This window comes from Oncorhynchus clarkii, chromosome 2 (genome assembly GCF_045791955.1).
Source record: "Oncorhynchus clarkii lewisi isolate Uvic-CL-2024 chromosome 2, UVic_Ocla_1.0, whole genome shotgun sequence".
Taxonomy (NCBI): Eukaryota; Metazoa; Chordata; class Actinopteri; order Salmoniformes; family Salmonidae; genus Oncorhynchus; species Oncorhynchus clarkii.
In genome coordinates this window covers 3,045,482-3,061,439 of record NC_092148.1, presented here as the reverse complement: position 1 = coordinate 3,061,439, position 15,958 = coordinate 3,045,482, and the positions used below count along the sequence as shown (strand labels likewise).

The following is a 15,958-nucleotide window of genomic DNA, read 5'->3' as shown; positions in this document are numbered from 1 at the left end:
GGGACACACCCAAGGCCTCTCCCGTCTCGCAGTAGTTATATGCATGATAAGCACGGAAATGAAAATCAATTTGCTCCTAATGGGACAGCAATCTGTGTCCACTCTGAGCAGCGGGAGAGAGGCAGAAGGGGCTAAGACTAGCAGAGTTTGTTTCTCGCTGTGTGTGTGTGTGTGTGTGTGTGTGTGTGTGTGTGTGTGTGTGTGTGTGTGTGTGTGTGTTGGATGCACTGCTACCCTTTCAGGGACTCCACTTGAAAAACATTTTGTACTGCTATACTGGCCAAAGGACACAAAGACCACAGCATTACTCTCAGTGACAGAGACCAGAGCATTACTCTCAGTGACAGAGGCCAGAGCATTACTCTCAGTGACATAGAGACCACAGCATTACTCTCAGTGGCCACAGCATTACTCTCAGTGACATAGAGACCACAGCATTACTCTCAGTGACCACAGCATTACTCTCAGTGACAGAGACCACAGCATTACTCTCAGTGACCACAGCATTACTCTCAGTGACAGAGACCAAAGCATTCATCTGTGACAGAGACCACAGCATTACTCTCAGCGACAGAGAGACCACAGCATTACTCTCAGTGACCACAGCATTACTCTCAGTGACCACAGCATTACTCTGTGACCACAGCATTACTCTCAGTGAGAGAGACCACAGCATTACTCTCAGCGACAGAGAGACCACAGCATTACTCTCAGCGACAGAGAGACCACAGCATTAATCTGTGACAGAGACCACAGCATTACTCTCAGTGACCACATCATTACTCTCAGTGACCACAGCATTACTCTGTGACATAGACCACAGCATTACACTCAGTGACCACAGCATTACTCTCAGCGACAGAGAGACCACATCATTACTCTCAGCGACAGAGAGACCACATCATTACTCTCAGCGACAGAGAGACGACAGCATTAATCTGTGACAGAGACCACAGCATTACTCTCAGTGACCACATCATTACTCTCAGCGACAGAGAGACCACAGCATTACTCTCAGCGAGAGAGACCAGAGCATTACTCTCAGCGACAGAGACCACAGCATTACTCTCAGCGACAGAGACCACAGCATTACTCTCAGTGACCACAGCATTACTCTCAGTGACAGAGACTACAGCATTACTCTCAGTGACAGAGACCACAGCATTACTCTCAGCGACAGAGACCACAGCATTACTCTCAGTGACCACAGCATTACTCTCAGTGACAGAGACCACAGCATTACTCTCAGCGACAGAGACCACAGCATTACTCTCAGCGACAGAGACCACAGCATTACTCTCAGCGACAGAGACCACAGCATTACTCTCAGTGACCACAGCATTACTCTCAGCGACAGAGACCACAGCATTACTCTCAGCGACAGAGACCACAGCATTACTCTCAGTGACCACAGCATTACTCTCAGTGACCACAGCATTACTCTCAGTGACAGAGACCACAGCATTACTCTCAGTGACAGAGACCACAGCATTACTCTCAGCGACAGAGACCACAGCATTACTCTCAGTGACCACAGCATTACTCTCAGTGACAGAGACCACAGCATTACTCTCAGTGACAGAGACCACAGCATTACTCTCAGTGACAGAGACCACAGCATTACTCTCAGCGACAGAGACCACAGCATTACTCTCAGCGACAGAGACCACAGCATTACTCTCAGTGACCACAGCATTACTCTCAGCGACAGAGACCACAGCATTACTCTCAGCGACAGAGACCACAGCATTACTCTCAGCGACAGAGACCACAGCATTACTCTCAGTGACCACAGCATTACTCTCAGCGACAGAGACCACAGCATTACTCTCAGCGACAGAGACCACAGCATTACTCTCAGTGACCACAGCATTACTCTCAGTGACAGAGACCACATCATTACTCTCAGCGACAGAGAGACCACAGCATTACTCTCAGCGAGAGAGACCACAGCATTACTCTCAGCGAGAGAGACCACAGCATTGCTCTCAGTGACCACAGCATTACTCTCAACGACAGAGAGACCACAGCATTACTCTCAGTGACCACAGCATTACTCTCAACGACAGAGAGACCACAGCATTACTCTCAGTGACCACAGCATTACTCTCAGCGACAGAGACCACAGCTTTACTCTCAGTGACCACAGCATTACTCTCAGCGACAGAGAGACCACAGCATTACCCTCGGTGACCACAGCATTACTCTCAGTGACATAGAGACCACAGCATTACTCTCAGTGACAGAGACCACATCATTACTCTCAGTGACAGAGACCACAGCATTACTCTCAGTGACAGAGACCACAGCATTACTCTCAGTGACAGAGACCACAGCATTACTCTCAGTGACACAAAGACCACAGCATTACTCTCAGCGACCACATCATTACTCTCAGCGACAGAAAGACCACAGCATTATTCTCAGTGACAAAGACTACAGCTTTACTATCAGCGACCACAGCATTACTCTCACCGACAGAAAGACCACATCATTACTCTCAGTGACAGAGACCACAGTATTACTCTGTGACAGAAAGACCACAGCATTACTCTCAGTGACAGAGACCACAGTATTACTCTCAGTGACAGAGACCACAGTATTCTCAGTGGAGCTGCGTGGAAACAATAAGCGAGGGAGAGGTGATTCAACTGTTTGGCAAACCATACTTTTAAGACCATGGGACATCTGACTGCTTCGCCATTGTGTGACTGTGTGAGGTGTGTCAGCGTGGGCAGTCCATCCATACTCATCCCCCATAAAGACGAACAACTAGCACTAAGGCTAATCCCTCTCACTGTCTCTCATCCCCCATAAAGACAAACAGCTAGCACTAAGGCTAATCCCTCTCACTGTCTCTCATCCCCCATAAAGACAAACAACTAGCACTAAGGCTAACCCCTCTCACTGTCTGTCATCCCCCATGAAGATGAACAACTAGCACTAAGGCTAACCCCTCTCACTGTGTCTCATCCCCCATAAAGACAAACAGCTAGCACTAAGGCTAATCCCTCTCACTGTCTCTCATCCCCCATAAAGACAAACAACTAGCACTAAGGCTAACCCCTCTCACTGTCTGTCATCCCCCATGAAGACAAACAACTAGCACTAAGGCTAATCCCTCTCACTGTCTCTCATTCCCCATAAAGATGAACAACTAGCACTAAGGCTAACTCCTCTCACTGTCTCTCATCCCCCATAAAGATGAACAACTAGCACTAAGGCTAACTCCTCTCACCCCCCATAGAGATGAACAACTAGCACTAAGGCTAACCCCTCTCACTGTCTCTCATTCCCCATAAAGACGAACAACTAGCACTAAGGCTAACTCCTCTCACTGTCTCTCATCCCCCATAAAGATGAACAACTAGCACTAAGGCTAACTCCTCTCACCCCCCATAGAGATGAACAACTAGCACTAAGGCTAACCCCTCTCACTGTCTCTCATTCCCCATAAAGACGAACAACTAGCACTAAGGCTAACCCCTCTCACCGTCTCTCATCCCCCATAAAGACAAACAACTAGCACGAAGGCTAACCCCTCTCACTGTCTCTCATCCCCCATAGAGATGAACAACTAGCACTAAGGCAGACCCCTCTCACTGTGTCTCATCCCCCATAAAGACAAACAGCTAGCACTAAGGCTAACCCCTCTCACTGTGTCTCATCCCCCATAAAGACAAACAGCTAGCACTAAGGCTAACCCCTCTCACTGTCTCTCATCCCCCATAAAGACAAACAGCTAGCACTAAGGCTAACCCCTCTCACTGTCTCTCATCCCCCATAAAGACAAACAGCTAGCACTAAGGCTAACCCATCACATCCCCCCCATAACACTAACCCCGCTCACTACGTCTCTCATCCCCTGCCGCCTTGCCGCCCCGCCGTTTGATTTGATCAATATGGGAGAGGAGAGGAGAGGAGAGGAGGCCCGCTGAGCCAGAGTTTCTTTAGAAGAGGCTGCTCTCCTCTCTCGCTGCCCCGTCGCTCAGTGATCGCTGGCTCTGCTGATATGACATTTATCTTTCATTTCTCTCAGTAGTAAAGAACACCTGGGTGGATAAACCGAATGAGAGGGAGGGAGGGGAGAGAGAGAGAGAGAGAGGGAGAGAGAGAGAGAGAGAAAAAGAGAGAGAGAGACAGAGAGAGAAAAAAGAGAGAGAGAAAAAAAGAGAGACCAAGAGAGACAGAGAGAGAGAGAGAGAGAGAGAGGGAAGGAAGGAATGGAGAGAAAGAGAGAGAAAGAGAGAGAAAGAGAGAGGGAGCGAGGGAGGGAGCGAGGGAGGGAGCGAGGGAGGGAGAGAGGAGGGAGAGAGGGAGCGAGGGGACAGACTAGGCACTAGGATCCATTTCTGCTGTCAGCAGGTAGAAAGACTATGAGGAAAGTACTTTAGGGAGACTCCAACTCCTGGTGGTTTTCTGAGGTGATGTCATGACCAACGGTTGAGAGACGGCCGGTCCATACCAATGGGGATCAAATCGTTTCATGAGATAGAAGACTAAGTACAATTGTTCCGAGTGTTGCATTATGGGGCCTAGGCAGCGACAGGGAGAAGCAGAGCGTAGCATAGGCCCATTCAAGTAGAACCGTTGGTAGTTCTGCAGCAGGGAAAGGCAGGAAACAGCCTCGAGTGTCTATCTGAGGATCTCATGCTTGTTAACTGCAGTTGTATAACACTGAACTGAATCCACTCAGAGAGGGTTGTTGTGGGTAAATATAACACACGTCAGCCTCGTTTTGTCATTGTATTAAAAGAGCTTTAGTGAAATTGCATCAGATAAACAATAGAGTCATAAAAAACAAACATGGAAATCACATTAAATATTCCCCCAGAGACCAACGCCAACAATACAACTATTTCTAACATCACCCAGCCTTTCAAAAGAGCAACGTTACGTTTTTCATCAAGACGTCCATTTTAAAGAAGGGGCTCCTCTCTGGATTCTCAGAATCATCAACTCTTATGTAAAAAACAGAACATGGAGTCTACCTGCTTGTACGACTGTTTCATTTGAAATCAATACATGGATATTATCACTAAGGTCATTTCTAAATTCAATATTGTGCCTGGCTGCATGTCCCCTTAATAAACATCAATGTCCCATCTTATGTTAAACCTACTATTTCATGAATAATGCATTTAAATTCCATATACAATCTCATCGATGTCAACCCCCAGGCTTAAAAGAAAACAGCTGGTGAATTCATGTAGGACTTTCAATGTGTGTAGATTGCAGATCGCTTCACAGATTGATTCTTCTATTCTCCATGTAGCTTTAGTGTGTCCCCCTAAACGGCACTCTACTTCCTATATAGTGCACTACTTTAGACCAGAGCCCATATGGGTCCTGGACTAAAGGGAAACACTCTTTTAGTTATCCTCCGGAATGTCAACGTCGTTTGGCGGAGTTCTAGAATATGCAAAACCACCCTGGAACATTTGCATAAGAGGACTGGTGTAACTGAAAGAAGGCGTGGTCTAGTTAACGGCCATCCAGCACCTGTCCCATCTCAGTCACTTATTATTAGTCAACAGACCTTGTTGTTTGGCTGCGTGCCTGACTGACTGTAGTCCAACCAGTATCAATATGAGAAAGCTCTCTTGGGGAACACAGAAACAGTCACACCTCACATCCTCAAATATTAAACTGTGTTATAGGTCATGTTTAGAAATCCCTCCTAGTAGAAAACACGGTTGGCAGAGTAAATACTGGAGTAGACGCAGTAGATTAAAGGACATTCAACCACCGGCCTCAGAGCAACAACAACAACAACAACAACAACAACAACAACAACAACAACAACAACAACCGGCCTCAGAGCAACAACAACAACAACAACAACAACAACCGGCCTCAGAGCAACAACAACAACAACAACAACAACAACAACAACCGGCCTCAGAGCAACAACAACAACAACAACAACAACAACAACAACAACAACCGGCCTCAGAGCAACAACAACAACAACAACCGGCCTCAGAGCAACAACAACAACAACAACAACAACAACAACAACAACAACAACCGGCCTCAGAGCAGCAACAACAACAACAACAACAACAACAACAACAACAACAACAACAACAACAACAACCGGCCTCAGAGCAGCAACAACAACAACAACAACCGGCCTCAGAGCAGCAACAACAACAACAACCGGCCTCAGAGCAGCAACAACAACAACAACAACCGGCCTCAGAGCAGCAACAACAACAACAACCGGCCTCAGAGCAGCAACAACAACAACAACAACAACAACAACAACAACCGGCCTCAGAGCAGCAACAACAACAACAACCGGCCTCAGAGCAGCAACAACAACAACAACAACCGGCCTCAGAGCAGCAACAACAACAACAACCGGCCTCAGAGCAGCAACAACAACAACAACCGGCCTCAGAGCAGCAACAACAACAACAACCGGCCTCAGAGCAGCAACAACAACAACAACAACCGGCCTCAGAGCAGCAACAACAACAACAACCGGCCTCAGAGCAGCAACAACAACAACAACAACAACAACAACCGGCCTCAGAGCAGCAACAACAACAACAACCGGCCTCAGAGCAGCAACAACAACAACAACAACAACAACAACAACCGGCCTCAGAGCAGCAACAACAACAACAACAACAACAACAACAACCGGCCTCAGAGCAGCAACAACAACAACAACCAGCCTCAGAGCAGCAACAACAACAACAACCGGCCTCAGAGCAGCAACAACAACAACAACAACCGGCCTCAGAGCAGCAACAACAACAACAACCGGCCTCAGAGCAGCAACAACAACAACAACAACAACAACAACAACCGGCCTCAGAGCAGCAACAACAACAACAACCGGCCTCAGAGCAGCAACAACAACAACAACAACAACAACAACAACCGGCCTCAGAGCAGCAACAACAACAACAACCAGCCTCAGAGCAGCAACAACAACAACAACCAGCCTCAGAGCAGCAACAACAACAACAACCAGCCTCAGAGCAGCAACAACAACAACAACAACCGGCCTCAGAGCAGCAACAACAACAACAACAACCGGCCTCAGAGCAGCAACAACAACAACAACCGGCCTCAGAGCAGCAACAACAACAACAACCGGCCTCAGAGCAGCAACAACAACAACAACCGGCCTCAGAGCAGCAACAACAACAACAACCGGCCTCAGAGCAGCAACAACAACAACAACCGGCCTCAGAGCAGCAACAACAACAACAACCGGCCTCAGAGCAGCAACAACAACAACAACCGGCCTCAGAGCAGCAACAACAACCGGCCTCAGAGCAGCAACAACAACCGGCCTCAGAGCAGCAACAACAACCGGCCTCAGAGCAGCAACAACAACCGGCCTCAGAGCAGCAACAACAACCGGCCTCAGAGCAGCAACAACAACCGGCCTCAGAGCAGCAACAACAACAATCGGCCTCAGAGCAGCAGCAACAACAATCGGCCTCAGAGCAGCAGCAACAACAACCGGCCTCAGAGCAGCAGCAACAACAACCGGCCTCAGAGCAGCAGCAACAACAACCGGCCTCAGAGCAGCAGCAACAACAATCGGCCTCAGAGCAGCAGCAACAACAATCGGCCTCAGAGCAGCAGCAACAACAATCGGCCTCAGAGCAGCAGCAACAACAACCGGCCTCAGAGCAGCAACAACAACCGGCCTCAGAGCATTAACAACAACCGGCCTCAGAGCAGCAGCAGCAACAACAACCGGCCTCAGAGCAACAACAACAACAACAACCGGCCTCAGAGCAGCAGCAGCGACAACAACCGGCCTCAGAGAAGCAGCGACAGCAACCGGCCTCAGAGAAGCAGCGACAGCAACCGGCCTCAGAGCAGCAGCAACCGGCCTCAGAGCAGCAGCAACCGGCCTCAGAGCAGCAGCAACCGGCCTCAGAGCAGCAGCAACCGGCCTCAGAGCAGCAGCAACCGGCCTCAGAGCAGCAGCAACCGGCCTCAGAGCAGCAGCAACCGGCCTCAGAGCAGCAGCAACCGGCCTCAGAGCAGCAGCAACCGGCCTCAGAGCAGCAGCAACCGGCCTCAGAGCAGCAGCAACCGGCCTCAGAGCAGCAGCAACCGGCCTCAGAGCAGCAGCAACCGGCCTCAGAGCAGCAGCAACCGGCCTCAGAGCAGCAGCAACCGGCCTCAGAGAAGCAGCAACCGGCCTCAGAGCAGCAGCAACCGGCCTCAGAGCAGCAGCAACCGGCCTCAGAGCAGCAGCAACCGGCCTCAGAGCAGCAGCAACCGGCCTCAGAGCAGCAGCAACCGGCCTCAGAGCAGCAGCAACCGGCCTCAGAGCAGCAGCAACCGGCCTCAGAGCAGCAGCAACCGGCCTCAGAGCAGCAGCAACCGGCCTCAGAGCAGCAGCAACAACAACCGGCCTCAGAGCAGCAGCAACAACAACCGGCCTCAGAGCAGCAGCAACAACAACAACAACCGGCTTCAGAGCAGCAGCAACAACAACCGGCCTCAGAGCAGCAGCAACAACAACAACAACAACAACCGGCCTCAGAGCAGCAGCAACAACAACCGGCCTCAGAGCAGCAGCAACAACAACCGGCCTCAGAGCAGCAGCAACAACAACCGGCCTCAGAGCAGCAGCAACAATAACCGGCCTCAGAGCAGCAGCAACAATAACCGGCCTCAGAGCAGCAGCAACAACAACCGGCTTCAGAGCAACAACAACAACCGGCCTCAGAGCAGCAGCAACAACAACAACAACCGGCCTCAGAGCAGCAGCAACAACAACAACAACCGGCCTCAGAGCAGCAGCAACAACAACCGGCCTCAGACACCGGCCTCAGAGCAGCAACAACAACCGGCAGCAGCAACAACAACCGGCCTCAGAGCAACAACCGGCCTCAGAGCAACAACAACAACAACCGGCAATAGAGGTCTTTCAGTCAGCAGCCTCGAGCAGAATAGGTATCCATTTCCGTTTCAACTCCAGTCAGTTTAATTGGAAATGTATCATCAATTCCCTAATAGGGATGTACTGTAACTCAATTCCCGAATCGACTAGAATCGAGTCCAACTGTGGTCTACAGTCTAATGTGAAGGACAGAACTTTGCGTAAACTGCCATGTTGTGAAATTCATCTCGTGTTTCGCCCTCAAAACACCCTCCACCACACATACAAAGGGAGAGAAGACGGAGACTTACCCCGATGATGCTGAGTCCTTTAAGGTAGTCCATCCTGGGCTGGGCCTGGGGAACACATCCAGCTAACACCACCTTCTTATCCTGCTCCTGGGCCTTCCTGACAGAGACACAACGGGGGGTTAATACAAGGACCAACGGTGGCTCAGGAGGGTCACGTTATTTTTTTGGTTGCTGTTTTCATTAACATGCACTATTTTTGACCAGGGCCCATATAGGAGTACCACAGTATGAGTCATAATACCCATAAAACCTAGCAGGGAAACGGTTCCAACCTTAAAATAAGGGCTGTGTTTCGTGTAGACTCACCCTGGCGTGGCGTTTTGATGACCACGTAAATCTCTCTAGGACAAGGTGACTTTTTTTATCAACGAATAAAATGGTGAACTAAACTATTGTTTGACCGCTAGGTTTTATGGGTATTATGACCACACCGCTGTGTGGCACTAGAGGGCACTTACGTAAGGGTATATTTAGGGTGTCATTTGGGACGTGTCTACCGTCTACAGCCTGTCTGTCATTAAATAGCAGAACATTCTCCAACATCACTACATTATTGACACCTGCTGAAATACAACCACACTGTCGTCAGTGGCTCTTCTTTTCTGAAGGTGTTGAATAAATCATTTCCCTGACTGTTTCTGTCTAGACCAGGGGATCCTCAACTAGATTCAGCCCGCGGACATGTTTTTTTTCTTGTGCAGTTAGTCAGGGGACCAGAACATGAATTACAATTCATTTGTAAGACTTCGTATTAAAACGCAAGAAGCCCCAAACAGGTATAATATTTGTCAGAAACATAATGATTTCAAACCTTGTTTATAATCACAACTCTAGTATACGTGGGAACACTTGGGAACTGATGTCCTAAATTTAAAATCCCTTGGAGCTGATTTGCTGGTGTTTTCAGTAGTTTATGTTAAAAAAATTTACTTTATATTTTTTTTTTTTTACTTGAGGGGACAAATAAAATCCACCGCAGGAAACCAGAAACCTATTTAACTACTGTTTCTAATGAGGCCTGCTGAAACAACCAGAACCCTATTTAACTACTGTTTCTAATGAGGCCTGCTGAAACAACCAGAACCCTATTTAACTACTGTTTCTATTGAGGCCTGCTGAAACAAGCTGCCCATCTAACTACTGTTTCTAATGAGGCCTGCTGAAACAACCAGAACCCCATTTAACTACTGTTTCTAATGAGGCCTGCTGAAACAACCAGAACCCTATTTAACTACTGTTTCTATTGAGGCCTGCTGAAACAAGCTGCCCATCTAACTACTGTTTCTAATGAGGCCTGCTGAAACAATCAGAACCCCATTTAACTACTGTTTCTAATGAGGCCTGCTGAAACAACCAGAACCCTATTTAACTACTGTTTCTATTGAGGCCTGCTGAAACAAGCTGCCCATCTAACTACTGTTTCTAATGAGGCCTGCTGAAACAACCAGAACCCTATTTAACTACTGTTTCTATTGAGGCCTGCTGAAACAAGCTGCCCATCTAACTACTGTTTCTAATGAGGCCTGCTGAAACAACCAGAACCCCATTTAACTACTGTTTCTAATGAGGCCTGCTGAAACAACCAGAACCCTATTTAACTACTGTTTCTATTGAGGCCTGCTGAAACAAGCTGCCCATCTAACTACTGTTTCTAATGAGGCCTGCTGAAACAATCAGAACCCCATTTAACTACTGTTTCTAATGAGGCCTGCTGAAACAACCAGAACCCTATTTAACTACTGTTTCTATTGAGGCCTGCTGAAACAACCAGAACCCTATTTAACTACTGTTTCTAATGAGGCCTGCTGAAACAACCAGAACCCCATTTAACTACTGTTTCTATTGAGGCCTGCTGAAACAACCAGAACCCTATTTAACTACTGTTTCTATTGAGGCCTGCTGAAACAACCAGAACCCTATTTAACTACTGTTTCTAATGAGGCCTGCTGAAACAACCAGAACCCCATTTAACTACTGTTTCTATTGAGGCCTGCTGAAACAACCAGAACCCTATTTAACAACTGTTTCTAATGAGGCCTGCTGAAACAACCAGAACCCCATTTAACTACTGTTTCTAATGAGGCCTGCTGAAACAAGCTGCCCATCTAACTACTGTTTCTAATGAGGCCTGCTGAAACAAGCTGCCCATCTAACTACTGTTTCTAATGAAGCCTGCTGAAACAACCAGAAACCTATTTAACTACTGTTTGTATTGAGGCCTGCTGAAACAACCAGAACCCCATTTAACTACTGTTTCTATTGAGGCCTGCTGAAACAACCAGAACCCTATTTAACTACTGTTTCTAATGAGGCCTGCTGAAACAACCAGAACCCCATTTAACTACTGTTTCTAATGAGGCCTGCTGAAACAAGCTGCCCATCTAACTACTGTTTCTAATGAGGCCTGCTGAAACAAGCTGCCCATCTAACTACTGTTTCTAATGAGGCCTGCTGAAACAACCAGAAACCTATTTAACTACTGTTTGTATTGAGGCCTGCTGAAACAAGCTGCCCATCTAACTACTGTTTCTAATGAGGCCTGCTGAAACAACCAGAACCCTATTTAACTACTGTTTCTATTGAGGCCTGCTGAAACAACCAGAACCCTATTTAACTACTGTTTCTAATGAGGCCTGCTGAAACAACCAGAACCCCATTTAACTACTGTTTCTATTGAGGCCTGCTGAAACAACCAGAACCCCATTTAACTACTGTTTCTAATGAGGCCTGCTGAAACAAGCTGCCCATCTAACTACTGTTTCGATTGGCCAGGAGAGCTGTTCCTGTCTGTACTAGATAACCAGGTATCTAATCCACTCTGGTGATTGGCCAGTAGAGCTGTTCCTGCCTGTACTAGATAACCAGGTATCTAATCCACTCTGGTGATTGGCCAGTAGGGCTGTTCCTGTCTGTACTAGATAACCAGGTATCTAATCCACTCTGGTGATTGGCCAGTAGAGCTGTTCCTGTCTGTACTAGATAACCAGGTATCTAATCCACTCTGATGATTGGCCTGTAGGGCTGTTCCTGTCTGTACTAGATAACCAGGTATCTAATCCACTCTGGTGATTGGCCAGTAGAGCTGTTCCTGTCTGTACTAGATAACCAGGTATCTAATCCACTCTGGTGATTGGCCAGTAGGACTGTTCCTGTCTGTACTAGATAACCAGGTATCTAATCCACTCTGGTGATTGGCCAGTAGAGCTGTTGCTGTCTGTACTAGATAACCAGGTATCTAATCCACTCTGATGATTGGCCAGTAGGGCTGTTCCTGTCTGTACTAGATAACCAGGTATCTAATCCACTCTGGTGATTGGCCAGTAGAGCTGTTCCTGTCTGTACTAGATAACCAGGTATCTAATCCACTCTGGTGATTGGCCAGTAGAGCTGTTCCTGTCTGTACTAGATAACCAGGTATCTAATCCACTCTGGTGATTGGCCAGTAGGGCTATTCCTGTCTGTACTAGATAACCAGGTATCTAATCCACTCTGGTGATTGGCCAGTAGAGCTGTTCCTGTCTGTACTAGATAACCAGGTATCTAATCCACTCTGGTGATTGGCCAGTAGGGCTGTTCCCGTCTGTACTAGATAACCAGGTATCTAATCCACTCTGGTGATTGGCCAGTAGGGCTGTTCCTGTCTGTACTAGATAACCAGGTATCTAATCCACTCTGGTGATTGGCCAGTAGGGCTGTTCCTGTCTGTACTAGATAACCAGGTATCTAATCCACTCTGGTGATTGGCCAGTAGAGCTGTTCCTGTCTCCTCTATACACGGAGCCACAGTGTCACCAATGAGGATGGTGTCACATGCAGGATTACATATTTTCCTCTTTACTGTCAACTTAATTGTGAGAGCGTTGATGGGCACTTAACCTCGACCTTTAAGATGTTGAACTGTAAAGGTCAGGCGTTAGTCAGCCGTTAGTTTGAGTGGCTCATTTACATCTGGATGGCTGGGTAATGTGAGCTTAATACCTAGGAGAAAGAGGTGGAGGAGGAGGAAGGGGAGAAGAGGGGGAGGAAGGGGAGAGGGAGGGAGTAGAGGAGGAGGAAGGGGAGAGGGAGGGAGTAGAGGAGGAGGAGGAGGAGGAGGAAGGGGAGAGGGAGGGAGTGGAGGAGGAGGAAGGGGAGAGGGAGGGAGTAGAGGAGGAGGGGGAGGAGGAGGAGGAGGAAGGGGGGAGGGAGGGAGTGGAGGAGGGGGAGGTGGTGGATGAGGAAGGGGAGAGGGAGGGAGTGGAGGAGGGGGAGGAGGGGGAGAGGGAGGAGGAGGAGGGGGAGGAAGGGGCGAGGGAGGGAGTGGAGGAAGGGGAGAGGGAGAGAGTGGAGGAAGAGGAGGAGGAAGGGGAGAGGGAGGGAGTGGAGGAGGGGGAGGTGGTAGATGAGGAAGGGGAGAGGGAGGGAGTGGAGGAGGGGGAGGTGGTGGATGAGGAGGAAGGGGAGAGGGAGGAGGTGGAGGAGGGCGATAAGGGGGAGAGGGAGGAGGTGGAGGATGGGGAGGAGGGGGAGGAGGAGGAGGTGGAGGATGGGGAGGAGCGGGAGGAGGAGGAGGGGGAGGAAGGGGAGAGGGAGGTGATGGAGGAGAGGGGAGAGAGGGCAGAAGGGAGTGAGGTGGTGGAGGAGGACCAGAAGGAGCAGGGGGAGAGGGAGATGGTGGAGTTGGGGGGGGGGGGGGGGGGGAGAAGAGAGGAGAAGAGCAGCACTGTGAGCTCATCCTCTTTCTGCCCTGTGTGGTTCACAGCGCAGTGTGGAGTGGAGGACGTTTAGCCACAGGGCCTCTGACACTTAGAGACATTTATCTTTCAACAGCAGCTCTCTTCCTGACTGACTGGCTGGCTGACTGGTTGACTGACTGTACCACAGAGAGGACATTTATCTTTCAACAGCAGCTCTCTTCCTGACTGACTGGCTGGCTGACTGGTTGACTGACTGTACCACAGAGAGGACATTTATCTTTCAACAGCAGCTCTCTTCCTGACTGACTGACTGACTGGCTGGATGACTGGCTGGCTGGATGACTACCACAGAGAGGACATTTATCTTTCAACAGCAGCTCTCTTCCTGACTGACTGACTGGCTGGCTGAATGACTGACTGACTACCACAGAGAGGACATTTATCTTTCAACAGCAGCTCTCTGGCTGGCTGGCTGGCTGGAGGAGGAGGAATGGGTTGGCTGGCTGTGGCTGGCTGGCTGGCTGAATGACTGACTGACTTCCACAGAGAGGACATTTATCTTTCAACAGCAGCTCGCTGGCTGGCTGGCTGGCTGGCTGGCTGGCTGGCTGGCTGGCTGGCTGGCTGGCTGGCTGGCTGGAGGAGGAGGAATGGGCTGGCTGGCTGTGGCTGGCTGGCTGGCTGGCTGGCTGGCTGGCTGTACCAGACGAGAGGAAATGCCAGATCTGGGTTCCAATACTATTAGAGAATCTGTCAAATAGCCTCCTCAGAGTTTCCTTCAGTACGATCACCAGAATATTTATCCGTTAGTAAGTACCAGAAGATTGGGACTGTTCTATTGGTCAATTGTGCCAGGCGAGCTCAATCAAGCACAGATAAATTATATGAAATTATTTCCAAACAGTATTCAGAGCCAGCTCTGTCTGACAGCTGTAGAACACACATCTGGTCCTGCTCTCCACCAAAACCTCACACAACTCAATGGGCTTCCTGTACGGAGACAGCAGCGAGAGACATCTCCACACAGAAGACTGAAAAGGGGACAACGGAGTATCAGACGGGTGTCCATCCTGTACCACAGCACTCAAACATCTCTATATACAGAAGGATTAGGGAACATAGGATCTGTGCCAGGTTCACCTTTTTGTATAGTGATCAAACAAGTTGCTTCTGTTGCATTTAAAGGAGGCATAAGATCAGAAAACGGGTCAGAATATTTAAAGGAGGCATAAGATCAGAAAACGGGTCAGAATATTTAGAGGAGTATGAAAACACACTGTGTTGCATATACAGTCCTATACTGTACCAGTGTGGTGACAGTCAACGAGCCTAAATCCAGAGAGACATTTTGTCCGACCTAATTTTGCGTGATTTGTAAATCAAGTTAGAGGTAAAATTCCAGGATGTACATTCAGGTATCATCACGTGTTTCTCCTCTACATGATGCGTCTTGGCCCTGTCCGTTCAGGGTGGAGGGACTGCAGGCTAGATGAAAACACGGCTTGGCAGTCACAAAGATGGGACGTCTGGGAGGTTTTAAAAATCAGTCAGCGGGGGTCAGGCTCAACAGATCAGGAGTGATATGCCAGACAGACAGGGAGGGAGGGATGGGGGGAGAGCAGGGAGGGAGAGGAGGGAGGGAGGGAGAGGAGGGAGGGAGAGCAGGGAGGGAGAGGAGGGAGGGGGGAGAGCAGGGAGGGAGAGGAGGGGGGAGAGCAGGGAGGGAGAGGAGGGGGGAGAGCAGGGAGGGAGGGGGGAGAGCAGGGAGGGAGGGGGGAGAGCAGGGAGGGAGGGAGAGCAGGGAAGGAGAGCAGGGAGGGAGGGAAAGCAGGGAGGGAGGGAAAGCAGGGAGGGAGGGAGGGAGGGAGAGCAGGGAGGGGGGGGGGAGCAGGGAAGGAGGGGGGGAGAGCAGGGAGGGAGAGCAGGGAGGGAGGGAGGGAGGTAGGGAGACACCAGTTTACCACAGGTACAGCAGGCTAGCACGCTACCTACAGTAACATCCATTTATTCAACCGATACTTGGGGAAGTCAAATATGTATATAATACTGTGGTATGTAACTCTCTATTTCCCCAACGCTGGAGGGGAGGAGACACCGCCTGCAGA

General features: G+C 49.3%; 1 protein-coding gene across 1 annotated transcript in view; it reads right to left on the bottom strand.

The window, feature by feature from the left end:
* LOC139419385 (CDK5 regulatory subunit associated protein 1-like 1) overlaps positions 1 to 15,958 on the bottom strand; it is a 748,160-nt gene that overhangs the window by 541,505 nt on the left and 190,697 nt on the right. Inside the window, exon 5 of the mRNA XM_071169333.1 lies at positions 9,178 to 9,274. Coding sequence (XP_071025434.1) covers positions 9,178 to 9,274 — 97 coding nt within the window. The remainder of the gene's footprint in view (positions 1 to 9,177; positions 9,275 to 15,958) is intronic.